Below are 17949 nucleotides of genomic sequence, written 5' to 3'. Positions count from 1 at the left end.
GAATGGAGGGAAACGATTTAGTTACCTCTTCTCCATGTTGCACCTTGGTTTATATAAGATTTGCCTTCCATCATTGACCGTAGGATTAATTGATGAGTCTCATTTGTGACCATCAGGTTTATTTCCCCTAATCCAAGTTAGTTGCCGATTCCTTTCTGGGCACAATTGTCTATCCCAAATCTAGCAGGATCACAACTCCTTCCATAACGGTTGATTTCTTTGTACTCAAACAACCTTCTAGTCATCCTCTCATTATGGTTTTATTCATTATGAACCGATCGTCCTCGATCCAACCTGATGACTCGACCATCCCTGGTTCAACTTGATTAGCCAACTTTCATTATTTTTCCTTATCAAAACCATTCACCATTGAAACCGATGCTTCTGGGGCTGGCGTTGGAGCAATGCTATCACAACCAAGGCATCCTATTGCCTTTTTTTTAGCTAGAACTATCTACTCAATTACATTAGGCTTCCACATACCAAAATAGATGACTTCCATAACTTAGGCCATTGCTAAATGGAGGCAATACCTCCTAGGTAGGGTGAAAAATCTTCATTCAAACAGTGCGGGAACTCATGGCACAAATAGTACAAACCCCAAAGCTACAACAATGGTCAATGGCTCACCAAACTGTCGTGGTATACCTTCGAGGTGATCTACCAGCCAAGAAAGGAAAATAGTGTTGCTGATGCGCTATTGTAGCGGCTAGAACCAATCAAAATGTTATTCGTCATTACATGGGCCAACCAAAATATTTTGGAGACCCTCAAATGACAAGTGAGGGCAAAACTGCTATTCTAGTGGTGGTAGATCACCTTTCCCAATATTGCCATCTCTTTGCCTTGCCCACTGATTTCACTAGCTAGTAGCCAGCATGTTGCAAAGGCATTCTTCAGCGATGTTGTCAAGCTGCATGGTATTCCAAGATCAATTATCAATGATGGGGATCCCATTTTCTCAAGTTCGTTTTGGAGGAAGTTGCATCAATTATAGGAGTCTGTGTTTGGAATGAGTCTTGCCTACCATCCACAATCGGATGGTAAGGTATCTTCTAGGGTATTCTACCAATGATGTTGTACATGAAGAATTGCAAACTTTGAAACACAACTTGGTGCCCACTCAGAGTTGAATGAAGGAGGTAGACTAGAAAAGGAAGGAATGCGAGTTTAACGTCAATGATTGTTATGGTCATTACGGTTCAAGCCATTGAAATGGAGTGGACCATTCAAATCAACCGATGGCTCAGAGCTGGTTTAGGATGGTTCAACTGATGTTTCTCAAATGAGGCACTTCTCGAAAAGAAATGTCTACTGAGAAGCTGAGAAGTAGGCATAGTAGTGACACATAGCTGTCACCATACAACTTCTCGGCAAAAGTAGCATTGATAAGAAGATTCGGTGTATCTTTATCCAGACGTCAATCACAGCATTAAATTCAACAATTAATGCACTGAGAATCATTAAATGCTCATTGCTAGTGTGGAAGCTTCTCATTCATCCAAAGCCAGCCTCAAGTACTACACACCCACGTTTTGTCTCCCCAACCTTGATGTCACATCAAGGTCCACTTGATGCTGACCATTTGACTCACCAACGAGATCTCCAGTTGTCCTGAAAATCACGCAGTCTAGCTTACTAAGCAAGCCTCTCCAAGAAGCCATCTCCACCCTTCATTCCCTGAGATGCGCATCATATGGTTATGGAGCGTCCACTATCAGTTTAGGTATGGACCACCTATATATATCATCACTATGCATGGGCAACGGTAAGACTTGAATACTCTAGCCATTACTCTCTTGCATTAACTCCAAAAGAACATTCTCTTCTTCATCTTCTTGAGCATTTATTCCTCAAGAGAGAGACCTCGGTTCTCTTACCTGAACTCGACTTAATCATTGGAGGTGGCTTCCCATCCCTAGAGATGGTCCACTCTCACACTTGTTTTGTATTCAGGAATCAGATTTGGACTACGAACGAACCAAGGAGCTCCAAGTATATTTTTACAACAGCAGTGATCTAGTTTATGTGTGCCTCCAACCTTCAACCTTGAGAACAAGGTTGTTGTTGAAGAGGTCGGTGATGATATGAATCCATGCACACACCAAGCAGTAGGACCACCACACGAAGGGGCAGCCAACACACCAGGGCGAGGACCACTTACTGATGGGGCAAAGAGATCACACCAAGCAACCAGAGCACATAAACAACCTGCATTTCTTGTTGATAATGCTCCATAAAAGGGTGAACAGGGCTTGCGATGTTAGGAAGTGAGGTAATACAAGTTGGGGTGATTTCACTGTGTAGGGGGTGATTTGGTTGATAAGAGTATCACCAAATCCTAACGGTTTGCCTTAGAGTTGTACAAATATAAACCTGAAGGAATTGCAATGAAGGATAAAAAGACAATTAACCTCCAAATCTCCTCCCTCTCTGTATCTAAATTCCTCTCTGAATTGTTGTTCTTCATCCTCTATTTCCTTATGTTGCCTCTCCCCCAGCGCCCTCATGTATCAGCCTTAAATCTCTCAAGATGTTTGAATCCGGTATGAATTGCAAAGCTTCATGGTTAAGAAGGGACATACAAAGTTACAACCATCAAATTAAAGGGTGACATTCATGACATCTCCAATCTTCTTTTTCTCTGGGACTACGCTGTGGCAGTAATTATTTCTGATATTAGGCATTTAGAAACATATCCTATGATGTGCAATATTCTCTTTGTTACTAAGGAGGCCACGGGTTTGGATCTTCTCCTTGACAAATCTCTGATGAGTGCCCAAATGAGTGATAAGATTCAAACGTGTGGAATATTTTAATTCAAGAGTCTCGATAAATCCAATGAGTGTTATTGGGTTACAATATTTGCATGTGAATTGAGTACTAACTGAAAATTGTGCTCAATGAAAATTTTCTCCAAGTAGAAGACCCAAATCTTGATGCCACAGTATCCTAGCCCAAGAAGCCCTGTCACTTGAGATGGTGCCGGTTTGATAAAATTCCACTGCTTCTCCCCGCTGGCTCTTTAGTAGTCCCACGGTCAAAGAGTTAATTTAGTAATCGCTTGCAGAAAACCATAGAAAATGATGAGAATACCATCTCTACTTTTTCTTGAAGTATCAAATATCATGTTGAACGGTGACAAGGACAAGCAGCATATCACCTCTTCGTTTGCACTGCAAAAGGAAAGCTGTTCACAATACTGAGAAATCAATGATGATGTCAAAGCGCTCTCTGTGGCTTGAAGAAGCCAAGACAGATACCCCCGAGAAGCCAACGGTGTATCTTTCTAACATTCACGTACAAAGCCATACATGCACTTCCTTAACAATAGTTTACATAAATACATATATACAGAAGCTAACCCAAAATTCTTATTTTACTTGAATTCCTTCAAAAATGAGTCAAGTGGATGCTGGGGTGCTTAGTAGCTTCATCATGAAATTGAACTGGATATCTGCTGTTGTCTTCGGCTCGGGCCAGTTTGCTCGTTCTGGCACCTTTATCGATTTGAATCCGTGGCCTCTATACAAACGGGTAGCAGCATAGTTCTTCACATCACAGTGGAGTGCCATGGCATGGCAACCCCAGCTCCTTGCTTGTGCCTCTGCCGCCTTGACAAGCCTCTTTGCTATCCCCCTGCGCCGAGCCCTCTCCCGAACTGCAACATTTGAGATGTATGCAATGCCAGTCCTAAGAAAATTGTTTTTCATGTTCCAGGTCAGAAATATATCCAGTCAAGGAATAAACAGACTTTGCCACTTTGAATAACTGGCTTTTTCTTATGACATCTAGCGGGGACCATTTAAGCTAGAAGTTGCTTTGCTTCAGAAGTTGCTGTGTGGGCGCACGTTATCCACCTAGTATTGGAATCCTCTAATAATAGAAATATAAGCAAGTTTCATCTAAACAAAAGACCTGACCAAATGAGGGGAAAAAAGAAGGAAACAAAAAATCTCAACACTTCTTCCAAGTGACTGGTGAGAAACTGTGCCAGTTTTTAATTGCTATTGAAAACAGGTGATTCATACAAATACAATGTTTACAATCTGATTACAAGATCTGAAAACTCAACCCAGCACAAGAATTAGTCATCTTAAAGCTCCTCAAGCCAAGCTTCTAGATCTCAAGACACCAGAGCTTGATCCATGCGAGATTTAGCAAGGCACAGAGGTTGGGCACTGGTTGAGACAGATTTGTATGGCATGAGAGATTAAGGTTTGGCCAAGAGGGAAAGAGAGAGAAGATTGGATGTCTTCATATTGACCCCCTTATTTTCCCATGTGCAAAAATTGCATCACTTAAAAGCTTCTCTTCTCCTTTCCCTGGAAAAGAAGGGAGAGGAGAGAAGAGGGTGACCACCACTGGATTAAGCGTACACAAAAGAAGGTGTGATGAAAACAGTTTCATATATTTATAATAGTTAATATATGTACTGCACATTAGGTGCTACCAAATAGTTGCAAAAGAAGGGATGTCGCTGTCGTGCTATAGGATGGCTTTGTTAATTTAGCTAATAGTTTATTGCAAGTTTTCCACTTTGTTCTGCCTGTGATTAGACACTGGCTCTTTGTAGGATTCCTAAAAAGAGCTTAATTGGTTGGTATTGGAAGAACAAAGTTCTAGCTGTGCTCGCTGGTATCAATGACCGCTATATGGTCAAGACTGGTGTTGCTTAATGCTATTCTTCTTGTTCCAAGCTGGAGCCTTCTGATTTATATCTACCGCACATCACTATAACAGGTGTTAATGATGGGGTATAATAGTGGGAGCATCCCTAATGCAGATGATGATTGGTGTGCTTGAAGTTGATATTGGCATAAGAATGAAGTTCTATCCGTGTTCACTAGTGTCAATGGCCACTATATATGTTCAAGACTGGTGTTGCTTTATTTCTTCTGTACCAAGTTAGTGCCTTCTGATTTATATGCACTGCACATCACCATAAAGATGTCAATGATTAGGTATAAATAGCAGGAGTATCCCTAAAATGCAGATCATGAATGGTGTGGTTGAAGTTGATATTGGCACAACAATGAAGTCTATGCGTGCTCGCTGGTGTCAATGACCACTATATATGTTGAAGACTTGTGTTGCTTACCGCTATTCTTCTTTGTTTCAAGCTAGAGTCTTCTGATTTATATCTACTGCACATCACTATATTAGATGTTAGTGATTAGATATAATAGGGGAGAATCCCTAATTTCCTATTATGATACAGGTTGTCACAGTTAGTTTAGTCAGTAGTTCACAGCAGATTTAATTCTCAGTTTTGTTCCTCTTAATTACATATTGACCCTTCATAGGATTGCAACTAAGAGTCTATTGATTTCGGGATTATAAATATACAGGAACAAACCACAATAAACAGAGACAGAGACCTTTGCTGTGTAGTTACTAGTTGTAGATCCAGGTTTCATTGCACAGTTACATCATGTACCAACAACCATTATAATGCCCATCGTTCATTGACTGAACTATGTGTTATAATCAAACTAATCAAGATTTAAGTAACTTATTGTCATCATTTCTCCCCCCCAAAAAGTCTACAGAATTGTATCAAACTTTAATGCAGAGGTTAGCTTATGCATTCCACCAATTCATGACTCGTTGGTGGCATAAAACCATTTAAAAAAAATATGTTATAAGACATAGCAGTAACTTGGTACAAGAAGGTGCCAGCAGTAGTGTGCAGTCAATGAAGTGAAAGCAATACACCAATGTTTCCGTGGCAATGTTTCATCCAAATCTCATGCAAGATACAATTTTCTATTTCCAATTCTTATTAATTCCAATACTGGTGATAGAGGAAACCATGATATTTTAAGTTCTCTTGGGAATATCTTGGGACACTTAGTATTGTGTGAAAAGAAAAATTGGTCCGGTTTCAAAGTGTTATGGTAGAAATAAAAACCATTTTCCTGGGTGCTGTTAGTTATGGTTGGTCTCATCGGGAACTTAACAGCCATAACAGGTTTCAGTAACAATCCTGACTTTGACCTCAACCTGGTTGGACCACCTAGATAAAGTCATCTATTTGGATAGAAACTTGTATTTTTTGACATGCTTCGAAAAGTGGAGCTGGATTCTCAAGAGTTCCTTTTCTTTATATATATATATATATATATATATATATATATATATATATATATATATATATATATATAAAAAAAAAAAATTTTTTTTTTTTTTTGGGGGGGGGGGGGGGGGGCAGAGGTAACAAATTTGGAAAGTTTACTAGTGTTGTTCTAAAGTTAAGGCCGTTGTGATGTGAGAATGATCATTCTCTTTTCTGCCATCTCTCAGTTATGGGTATATTTCTGGTTGTGTATGTACATGGCATAGTTGTTACTTATTACAAGTGATGATGTTCATGGTATTAAACAACTGAATTCATATTTGCAACACCAATTTGAAACCAAAGATCATGGAAAGGTAAAATATTTTAAGAATTCAAGTTGCCCAATCAAGTAAAGGTATTTGTCTTTCTCAGCATATGTATGTTCTGGATTTGCTTAGAGAAATGGTGATGATGGGTTCCAAACCATTGGGTGCACTTATGGATCTAAATGTGAAGGTGGTGACTAACGAGGGTGATTTACTGAGTGATCCTGAGAAGTATCAACAGTTGGTGGGCAAACTGAATTGTCTACTGGTCACACGACCAGATATTGCTGTTCCCGCAAGTGTAGTGAGTCAGTTCTTGTCCTCTCCTAGGACATCTCTTTGGAATGCCATTATTAGAATTTTGCAGTATTTAAAGGACACAATGCATGGTCTCTTGTATTCTAATCATTGGCATACTCATGTCAAAGTTTTTTCTGATGCAAACTAGGTTGGGTCTCTGTTGATAAGGTCTAGCACAGGTTATTGTACTCCCATTGCTGGAGACCTTATTTCTTCAAAGGGCAAGAAACAGACAGTGGTGGCTAGATTAAGTGCTGAATCTGAGTATCAAGTGTGGCTCACATTACACGTAAACTCTTATGGCTGAAACAGCACTTAACGAAGTTTGGTTTTGATGGAATGGTTCCAATACAGTTTCGGTGTGATAATCAATTTTCTGTCCACGTTGCCCCTAATCCGCTATTCTATGAGAACAGTAAACACATTGACGTTGATTGTCACTTTGTTCAAGAGAAGCTACAATAAGTATTCATTAATCATTACCTACAATACGTGCACAGTAGAGAACAACTTGCAGATGCTTTCATCAAGGCTTTAGGAAGTGGAAGGATTGAGCATATTTTTAACAAGTAGGGCACGACTAATATCTATGCTCCAACTTTTTTTTTTTTTTCTCTTTTTTTTTTTTTCCCCCTTCAAAATATGAGATCCCAAATGGGATGTGTGATGTCGGCCTGGGGGGAAACACTGGCAGGTGTAATTACCAAAAACCATTTTTTTGGGGGGAGGGGGTGTGTTACTTTGGTCTTGCTATGTTATTTTTTGTGGTTATCTGTTTCTTGTTTATTATTTGACTATATATTGGAATATATTATGGAGTTCTAAACCACAAGATTGATCTCCAGAATTGCAGCCTTATTCTTCTTTTTCCTTCTCTTCTCCATGCTCTATAGTTTACAATTTTTACCAACATTTAAAGTGGCCAGCTAGGAATGTTTTAGGAGACTTTTAACTTCATCTCGTGGAAATAACTTTTGTGCGTTGCATATCCTTTTGTATCCACCAGGGACATGCCCTGCTTTCTTCATGTTTTTTCCTTAAGTCTCTTTTTTTTTTTTTTTTTTTTTTTTTTTTGAAGGTTGGAGGGGAGGGGACAGGGGAGCTCATGAGCAGAAATATCACCACATCGAACAGCTAAACCATATAGCTGGCTTCACTCAACCAACTTTCATACATAGATAAGTTGTTTGAGATGTCAACTAGAAAGATATTCTGCCCATGAACCATTCAAAATTGTGGCTTGACACTGTACAAAAAAAGAAGATCCAAGGAGTAAACTGTTGGATTTCAGTTTAGTATATTTGAGTTTCAAAAGTCAAAAACCATCGTCCATTGTTTTGTTTATTTTAATAGAACACTCATGGTGTATGAGACTTGATCCATTGACACCTTGGTAAGCCTCTTGATATAAGGAAACTTAGTTTATTTAATTTAGTCCCACAATACTTGGGAACTAGATGAAAGACTTGGATACAAGTCTTTATGGTTCCTATGTAGGATATGTGGCAAGTAAGAGGTACTTGTGGGCACTATATGGGTATGACTGCACACCACACACACACACACACACACATATAATAGCAGTGGCCATGGTCTTGGATCCGGGTCCATGGGAATGGTCCAGTCTAGTCTGTTGAGGTGCATCAAAGGGGCACCTCTAATCTTTTATTGGTAGTTTGATTTTAAAATTCAAATTCAAACTGAAGTAACACCACACTTACCAACCCATACGTCTCCATACAGAGACATCTTTACCGAGGAATGTGTACCTTGATGCAAACCAAAATCTAGGGTTCAGCTGATTGGAATAATGCTCTAGATCCGAGCTCACTTCAGGATCCCAAGAATCAGCAGTCCTCTAGGGCCGTTAACACCTTCAGTAGATGAGTTTTGGGTAGATTCTAAGCATGCAAGTGTTAGGCTAGTGTTAGGATAGGTTTGGCCAGGCCTAGGGTCTAGGGTTTTAGGTTTACGGGCTCAAAAGTTTGCTGCAATTGTAATTCAGAATTAAATTTTATTATTTAGGGTTTTGAAATTTAGGGTTAGATAGGAATTAGAGTTTCTAGGGCTTGGATCAAGCTAGGGTTAAGGTTGAGTGTCAATTGAGTGTTAGGGAAGCTAAACCAAAAAGGATTCAGGTTTGGATGAAGGATGAGAGAGATACAAGGTTTTGAAAATTCTAGGGATAGAGTTTCCAAAACAGTGCAAAATTTTAGGGTTTTAGGTGTGGAAAGGGCTGAAATTTGAGATCCAAGGAAGGAGGTTGGGTTTAGGATTTAATTCTACTAGGGGGGAGGTTAGGGTCTCAGGTATAGGATCCTATAATAAGTATAAACTAGCTGCTGCAGTTCTGAATTTGAATTTTCTGAAATTTCCAGAAGTGCCACAGGCATAGGGAGAACAAAAGAAGGGTAATGGGGAGAGGCTGTAACTACAACTCAGGGTTAACCAAGGGTTGGGGGTTAACAAATAGTGACGGGGGAGAATTTCCAGGGCTGCCGCAGGGGTTAGGAATAGGCTGGGATTGTTTGTGATGGAGAAAAGGGGCTGGGATTCTAGAAACAAGGGTTAAAGGCATGAGGGAGGTTGTGGATAGTAGAGAAGAAGAAGGGATGGGCTGGGATGGGGCTGTGAATAACTTGTACTTACTTGAAGATGAAGTATGGCGGCTAATCTTGCAGAAGATTGCTGGGACTTTAAGAAAACTGCAAGAAACTCTCATTCAAGGCTGCCGCAAGTCCCCTCCACAGTAACCCACAACTCTCTCACTTGCTCCTTCAATCTCAGCTTTATGTTATCAATCATGATCTGCCTTGTTACAACCTAGAGAGGCTGTTTTATAGCCTACATGAAGGGATTCACAATAGGACTCAACTTTAGAACATGGTTGTCAAGGCCATAAGGCAAGGAAAGGCAAGGCAAGGAGCTAGAGGCCAAGGAAAACCAACGTGACAAGGTGTCACCTAGGCCGCCTTGACCCAAAAATGGGCCTAGGTGCTTAGGCAGACACTTTGGCAACCATGCTTTAGAAAGAAAAAACTAAGACTATAACTTGTAATTCAAACCATTCTAAAACTCCTATGACTTTAACTCATGCAAGGAACCTTCATAACTTATTCCAGCTAACATGGTGGACCCAATTATACCCTAGCTTGGACTCAATGAAAATTTGCAAAAATGACCAGAATGCTCCTAGTTGAATTAGGGGCTGTAGGGTTTGGAGAAGCAATCCTAGACCCTGTCCTGCCCCTGGAAATGGTTTACATCAAACTTATACAGCCTAGTCGACAGGCCTAAAGATTCCAAATAGAATGGGCCTCTGTTTCGACTTCATAATTCATTCTGCCTCAACTTTGTTCCTGCTTGTCTTCACTGCTTTTAGGATTATAGGATTCTACAAATTCAAATGGGGTCTAGTAATATTTCCTTCACTCTTGTCTATGTCTTTCCTTGCTTTGCTTGTCTTCTCTATTTGTCAATGAACTATCTTATATAATAGCCAAGAATTTGATTCTAACAAGCTTATGGTGCTTGCTTTAATGCACCTTATTACGCAAACTGGCTGAACATGCATTCCAATGGCGAGCACTCCAAAGGATATTACTTGCAAAAGAGAAAAGGAAGAGAATACACAACACTCGAAAGGAGTGAAAGTAGAAGAGCTTTTCTGTTTTATGATTGGATCAGTGATCAAACAGAGTTACAGTCTTACAAACACAGCTGGGCTCTACAAGTGCTTAACCATCCTCTGTGTAGAGGTACAGGTTGGGAAGGATGGTGTTAGTCCCATTTGAATTCGAGTTTCAAAATGACCAGGCCATTCCCATGGACCCCGGACCTCAGACCACAGCCAAGACCTAGTTCAGCTATGTGTGGCATGTGTATGTGTGTTCTTCACTGGGACCCACTTAAGAGTCCATACTTACCTATTATTTGCCACACATCCCATATAGAAAGCATAAAGACTACAATGGAATCCAAGTCTTTCTGCTAGCTCTGAATGAATGTGGGACTAATTAAATAAAATAAGTTTCTTTATACAAAGATGTTTGCCAAGGGCTCAAAGGACCAAATCTCATACACTACGAGTATTCTACAAGATAAACAAAACAAAGGAGAAAGGATTTTTGACTTTTGAAAATTAAATATACTCATTTTAAACTAAAATCCAACAATCCTCCACATGTTTCAAAACACCAGTCAAAAGAAATTGATTGTTGTATAAATCTTGACTTAGTAGGACACATTATTGGAGCCTTTTGGACTTGAATCTACACTAGATCTGACGAACTACACTAAGCATGGGTGAAGCCAAACTTCTTAAACCTTTGTTGTTCGTCATAGCTGGCTAGGTTCACTATCTATGTCCCAGTAATCGACGTATAGACCTCCCAAATATATAATGCAGCTAATTATAGGCCTTATGCCCTATCTTGATCTTCCGAATGTTTAAAAAGTTTGCCTTGTAACTCTTATCAAAGGCGGGCTCATCCCTTTCATTAGGTTAGCTGAATTGCACGGTAGTTACACCCACACATTTTGTAGGAAGAGGCAAATCAAGAGTTTATTGCTCAACCTCCTTTGTCATGGTGATATTCCTTTACCATCCAACTAAAATGAGCAAGAAAATAGAGTACTCAAACAGATCCCCTAATGACTTTGTTTTTTCTCTTTGAACCTAATTCAGGATTAAAGTCATTAAATCTCCTCACATAAGTTGGGTGCCTATCATGAAACCTATTACATGGGCTTTAAGCTCATTCTTCTAGATGCTTTGTTTTTGAATGAAGTAGGCAATAATTTCGTAAACGTATCTGCCAAATTCTTCTCAAAAAAAGTCAATTGCTATCATTTATTCACCAAGATATTACATAACAATATTATGTTGGAGACAGATGTGTCTCCTCTTCCTGTCATATACACGATTCTTGGCCTTGGTTACCGCTGCCATAGTATCACAATGAAGTGATATCAATGGCATTGGAGCTTATTCCACACAAATGTTTCACAGAATTCCAACAAACCACTCCACCATCTAGTGTCAATGCATATCCACTTGTTAATTGTTAGAAACCATGCTCTAAAAATCAACTCAGTAACTGAACTTGAAAAAGAGAACAAGGAAGAAGAGAAAGAAGAAGACAAGAGAACAGCAGCAGCCTGCGATTCTGGAATCGCAGGCTGGTTTATTAATAGCCTTCAAACCCCAATTACAATCTTGAGAGACAAGTAACCTTGTCCTCTAAAAAAGAAAACAAACTTACAAGTAAAGGATAGAATAAACTGATAAAAATTATATCCATAATAGAAAGAACCAGAAATAGAAAGTACAAACCAAAAATAGAAACTAAGCAGAAAAGGACACTCTAATCCTCCAAAACTTGTGCACCAAGCTTGCTCTCCAAAATAGGAACTAGTGAAATAAAAACTTACACACCAAGGTTGCTGCCCCAAGCCTTGCACACCAAGGAAATTCTCAACACTCCCCCTCAAGCTGGAGTACCACACAGAAAGCTCTTGCTTGGGACAAATAAGAATAAACTTGAAAGGCCTCACTAGTCTTGAACCGTATAACAACAGCAGCCACCGATACACACTAAGAGAATTCTTCATGTCAAACGAGCCATCCCATAATGAAAACAATCGATGATATTGAAAACAAACAAAAACCATAAGTATAGAAACATCAAAGGCATTATCCAAATAATGCCAGTAGTAGGGGGAATCTCCACACTAACTGATAAAAACTGTAGCTCCAATGTCCACACATAACCTCTTGCAAGAAAGCAAAGAAGGAGGCAAAGGTACGGGTAAGTTAAAAAATAAAAACAAAAAATTAATAAAAAAAAGAGTATTGGTTACTGTAGATCAAGTAGGTAAAAGGCAGTATAGGTTACTGGGGATCAAGCAAGTAAGGTAGTATTGGTTACAACGGACCAAGTAGGTAGGTATAGGTTACCACAAACCAAGTAGGTAGGTAAAGGTAATATAGGTTACTATAGACCAAGTAGCTAGGTAAAGGTAGTATAAGTGTTGCTATAGAATACCATCTTAGGAGGACAAAGACCTTTACAAATAATATCATTCGACAAATCTTGAGTAGATATAGAATAAGTCTCCAATCTCCTCTCACGTATAGCATTACACTTGGACATATAATGACAAGTTGGCAACCAATATCTAGTATAGGAAAATCCCAAACGGACAAGAATGAAAAATAAAGGAAAGGAATGGCAAATCTATAAATATCACAAAATTAGAAAGGAAATGGCATGAATGTAATTAGAAAAATCCCCAAAAAGCAACACAAACAAGAACCAATGAGTAACCTTGGGAGCCTAAATTTAAGGAAACACTGTGGGAACCAATCCTAATTAGATATAGAAACACAAAATAAAGCAAGTGTAGGAATCAGGAAACCGAATCAAAAACCAAAATCAGGAACAAAACCAGAAGAATCAAGAACAGAACAGAATCAGAAAGCAAACCAAGAATTGAACCAGAATTGAACCCAAAACTAAATCAAGACTGAAACAATAAAAAACCAATCGAACCAGTCATCTTCTTCCTAAAGGAAAACTCTGTCTTCAAAAAGATGCAACATAAGAAAATATCTGAAGAGAAAGAAGCAGTTTCTTCATTCAATCATTCACAGCAAGGTGTCCCCCCCCCCTGGCAAACCAACCGATATTACTCAGGCAAAGATCAACACTCCATCAAAAACAATAGATCAAGCAATGCTTCCAACAAAAGATGATATAATCCTCCACGAAGCTTCTTCATTCTTCTTATTCTTCTTATTCTTCTTATTCAACCGATTTTGACTCATCATCAAAAACACATATCTGAAACATGCAGATCCAAAACAGAAAATAGAACCGTGGAAACAGAACTCAAATTGATTAATGACCACCTGGTTACCTGCAACCAACGAACCAGCCAAAACTAAAAGAAAGTTGCAATAAAGCAGGTAGTCATCTTTTTGCAACACCAAAACCCAGCAGCCACACCAGAAAAGAGAACTCCAATCAAAGCGAAACCTTAAAGCAAATTTCAAGAAAACCTCCAATCGAAGCTCAGAAAACTGAAAACGAGGCTTGATTTTTTTATTTTTTTTTAATAATTTTTAAATATGGGAATCCTAGTTCATCTTCTTCATTGAACTGGATCCCATTCTTCAAACAAAAACCTAAATGATTCTCAAACTGGCTATAGATTATTGCTCATACCAAGTTAGAAACCATGCTCTAAAAATCAAATCAGTCACTGAACTTGAAAGAGAGAGCAAGGAAGAAGAGAAAGAAGAAGAAGAGAGAACAGCAGCAGCCTGCGATTCTGGAATCCCTTCCTAGAATCGCAGGCTGGTTTATTTATAGCCTTCAAGCCCAAATTACAATCTTGAGAGACAAGTAACCTTGTCCTCTAAAAAAGAAAACAAACTTACAAGTTAAGGACAGAATAAACTGACAAATTCTGTCCCAAATAAAAAGAACCAGAAATAGAAAGTACAAACTGCAAATAAAAACTAAGCAGAAAAGGACACTCTAATCCTCCAAAACTTGTGCACCAAGCTTGCTCTCAAAAATAGAAACTTGTGAAATAGAAATGTGCGCATCAAGGTTGCTGCCCCAAGGCTTGCGCACCAAGGCAATTCTCAACATTAATGCTTCATTCGCATCAGAGATCCAGTTAGCAACACAAAACACTTCTAGTATATTAGGATTTTTGTTGCAATGAAGACTATAACTCATTGTGCCTTTTAGGTGTAGTAGTAACCTAGGCATACCGATGTTGTACGCCCAAGCTATGAGTGTGTTGACTCAACTACCTAATAGCCAAAGCAATGTTTGGCCCAGTACCATTCATTAAATATGAAAGAAAACTGATAATTTGAGAGTAACATTTTTGATTGACTAGATCTCTCAAATTCTTTTGTAAATGACAATCCAAATCATCACATGTCTTTACTGCCTTTATTGTTGGATTTTAGTTTAAAATAAGTATATCTAAGTTTAAGTTTCAAATGTTAAACACCGTTCTCCATTGTTTTGTTTGTTTTATCAGAACAATTGTAGTGTATGGATTTGATCCCTTAAGATGCAAGGTAGCTTACTATATTTTATTTAGTCCTGCATTAGTTGGGAGCTAATGGAAAGACATGGATACAAGTCCTTATGGTTCATTTATGGGATGTGTGACAAGTAAAGAGACAATTGCGGACTCTACATGCATCCAAATGCACATCACACACGCCAAGCTGAGCCAAGCAGTGACCATGGTCTGAGATCCAAGGTCTAGGATCCCTAGAAGAGATCCAGTCATTTTGAAGTTTAAATTCAAATTGAATGAACATCACCCTTCCCAACCTAGCGCCTACACATAGAGAGGCATTGCTTTCATGTTTTACTTTCACAGTTTTATCCGCCCTAACTCTATAAGTGAGCTCTACTTATATTTCCTTTGCTGATGTTCATGTCTTTCCCCAACAAGAACATGAAAGCTAAATCACGAATTGGACAAAGCATGTCATACGACAAACAGAGACAAAGTAAAGTGGTTACAGCAAGGGCATAATTTTAATCAGCAATGCCCCTATAAGGAACGTTAAGATCAGATAAGTAGTGAAGATGACGTAGATAAGAATTTCACCTAAATCCGCTAGCATCTGACAGTGAGTTTAGGTATACAGAGAAAGTGACTAAGAAAACGAAAAGGAAGAAAGAAAAAAAGAAAAAGATAACTCACCTTCTTTGGCCGAGTGGTCCTCTGCGCGGAAGGAAGTCAGCTGCAGTGTCAACTGTTAATATCCCAGCTACATATCCCTCCTTCAAACTGGATTTCCCTTCGATATCTCCAACTCTGAAGTCCTCCACACCACAAAAACCAGCATAAACGGCAACAAAACACGTCCTTCTACAGTCAATGGGAATGGAGAATCCAGACACCATGGCCATCAATCGGTCAACTCTGAGGACGAAATCCAAAGGGAAGGAGTAGTCAGGGAAGAAGGAGCTACAGTGCGTCTCGGCTACTTCCCAACAGTCCTCCAACCGCGCCTCCCGAACAACAATCTCGGGACAGACCGTCGGTAACAATTCGACAGCTTGACTGGTTCTGGGAACTGCCACACCGAGAAGTTAGTCAATTCATTCAAAATGAATAGTGATTACAGCCATCGTAGAGTAGACCACATAAGGCATTTGTTTCTCAAATCTTCCAGCAAATCTATTTCGAATTGTATCCTTACAAAGCTATGGCTCGGAGAACTCCCAAAAAGGAATAGTAAATTGGTGGCAGCAGTTGATGAAAAAGAGAGGAAAAACGTACCTGATTGGGGGGAAATGCAGAGACAGGATGATGGAGAGGTTGGGCCATCATCTGCAGAGCTTGGGAAAGCGAGCTTCTTGAAGGGGGGAGCTGTGGTGAGGTTGCTTTTGTTCCTTATGGTGGGAAATGGAGTTGCAGAGATGCCCAACGGTACGGTTCTCATTTTCTCTCTCTATACATCTGAATTCTGATCGCCGAGGGAGGCGGCATGAGTAGGAAGACGATGACAAAAAATCAGCAAATTCCACGTTCTCCAGGCATTTTTTGAGCTCTACACGCGCTGACGCTGACTTCCTTCCTTCCTTCCTTCCTTTCTTCCTTCTTTTTTTTGGGCTGGGGTTGGGTTGGTGGGGGATAAACACGCCCTCAGTAAAATTGTTGAAGTTTCTGTCAATGGAAGATTAGTAAAATGGTTGAGAACCTGACTGAGAGGTAGTGGGTTCAATATCCTCCTTCCCAATTTTTCCATATATATAAAAATGCCTTGTTCTAAAAGAAAAAGGATTTGCTTGAGTTCTACCCACTAAATGCACATCACAATGCAGCTTATGGATGAGATCGAAACTTATAGTTGAGACAAAATCTCAACTACTCGTTTTATCGTAAATGATTTTTTCCTTACTCGGAGCTACTAAAGCTTCAAAAGATTCAACAAATTGTTGTAGCCATTTTATAAAGATTTGCATCATTAGGCAGAGGAAGAATCCCTCGCAAAGGTGCATTTGGATCCTCATATCTAAAAGGGCATTACCAATGATGAGAGAAAATAATCCATAGTAACTTAAACCGAACCGGCCAGGTCAATTTGTTTGAATTTGTCTTCAGGACTTAGCATACCAGACAAGGAAGCTTATAAAGGAAGGAGTTTCATATTACGAACTACTTGGGAACAATTAGGGTAAGTTGGATTTGGGAGATCTAAACCCTAAGATCAGACGAATTCAAAGAAAGTATATCCCTAGGATCGGACGGTGAGAAATAACCGAAGGTATCAATATAAACATAGGCTTTGCCCTAATGAAGGTAGGAACAATCTTCCATTACCATTGGTGATTGAACTTATGCCCTGCAACTACTAAGAGCATACTTGAGTGGTGCAAGAACTAACTTGATCGTCAGAAGCGGCTTCCCGACCTAAGAGTTGGCCCATGTATTACGTACTATTTTGCATGGAGAATGAAGAGAGGTGGTCGGGTCAGATTCAAACGCACCATCTTTGGCACCATCTATGGGAACAATTCAAGAAGTCATGGTGGAAATGAGATCAGCACTTCGGAGGAGCCAAAATGCACGGGAGCAAAATCATATCCGCTTCACCCACCTCCACTAGGAGAATACCTTGCTCCTCAATGAGATCAAGGAGCCAAAAGAGAAGAAGTCGGTGGTGATGGACGATTAGATATCCAAAATTATGAAAGACCGATTGTTCCAGCCACGCAGGAACAGATAAATCAAACCCAATAAAGATGAATCAAAAGCAAATTCAGCTCCACAATATACAGGCATTACTCAAAAGCTTGGCTAGATGAATCGGTGTACCGCACAATCCCAACCGGTATGAGCAAAAGGAGGCAAGGCGTCAGGCTGGAGAAAATCAAAGGCGACCTCGCCAAGACGCCAGACTAAGTTGAGGGACGATCGAGAGTCGATGGAGGAGCAGAACTTTCAGCAACGATGGGCGCAAAACCAAAGGGTAAATCAACCTCTAGAGGTTGGTGACCATCATTCTGAATTACTGAGAACTGAAGATCTCCCGAGGAGAAAGGAAGAGCAATAAGATGAGTCAAACAGGGGGAAGTTGAACTGGTACATTAACTAGGATCGAGTGAGGAGTCAAAACACACACCCAACCAATTGATCTTTGAGTGCAAGCATCTATACACTAGGCGAAGGGGTAACCCAAATTAACAGTTGGACAAGCAAGGAGGCAATGAT

The 17949-nt window shown here is 39.7% G+C and overlaps 1 protein-coding gene across 1 annotated transcript; it reads right to left on the bottom strand.

Annotated features, from left to right (window-relative positions):
- Positions 1-2337: 2337 nt before the first annotated feature.
- LOC149021903 (GCN5-related N-acetyltransferase 4, chloroplastic-like) lies at positions 2338-16333 on the bottom strand. Its single transcript, XM_089150076.1, has 3 exons — positions 16015-16333; positions 15433-15808; positions 2338-3693 (listed from the first exon to the last, which is right to left on the bottom strand). Exons 1-3 carry the CDS (start codon positions 16175-16177, stop codon positions 3405-3407), a joined length of 828 nt encoding a protein of 275 aa, XP_089006202.1. The 5' UTR covers positions 16178-16333; the 3' UTR covers positions 2338-3404.
- Between the last annotated feature and the right edge of the window lie 1616 nt (positions 16334-17949).

Source organism: Hakea prostrata, chromosome 3 (genome assembly GCF_041222555.1).
Source record: "Hakea prostrata isolate BN-2017 chromosome 3, UWA_Hpros_2, whole genome shotgun sequence".
NCBI classification, from domain to species: Eukaryota; Viridiplantae; Streptophyta; class Magnoliopsida; order Proteales; family Proteaceae; genus Hakea; species Hakea prostrata.
The sequence above is the reverse complement of the archived record's forward strand: the minus strand, read 5'-3'. Positions and strand labels throughout refer to the sequence as shown.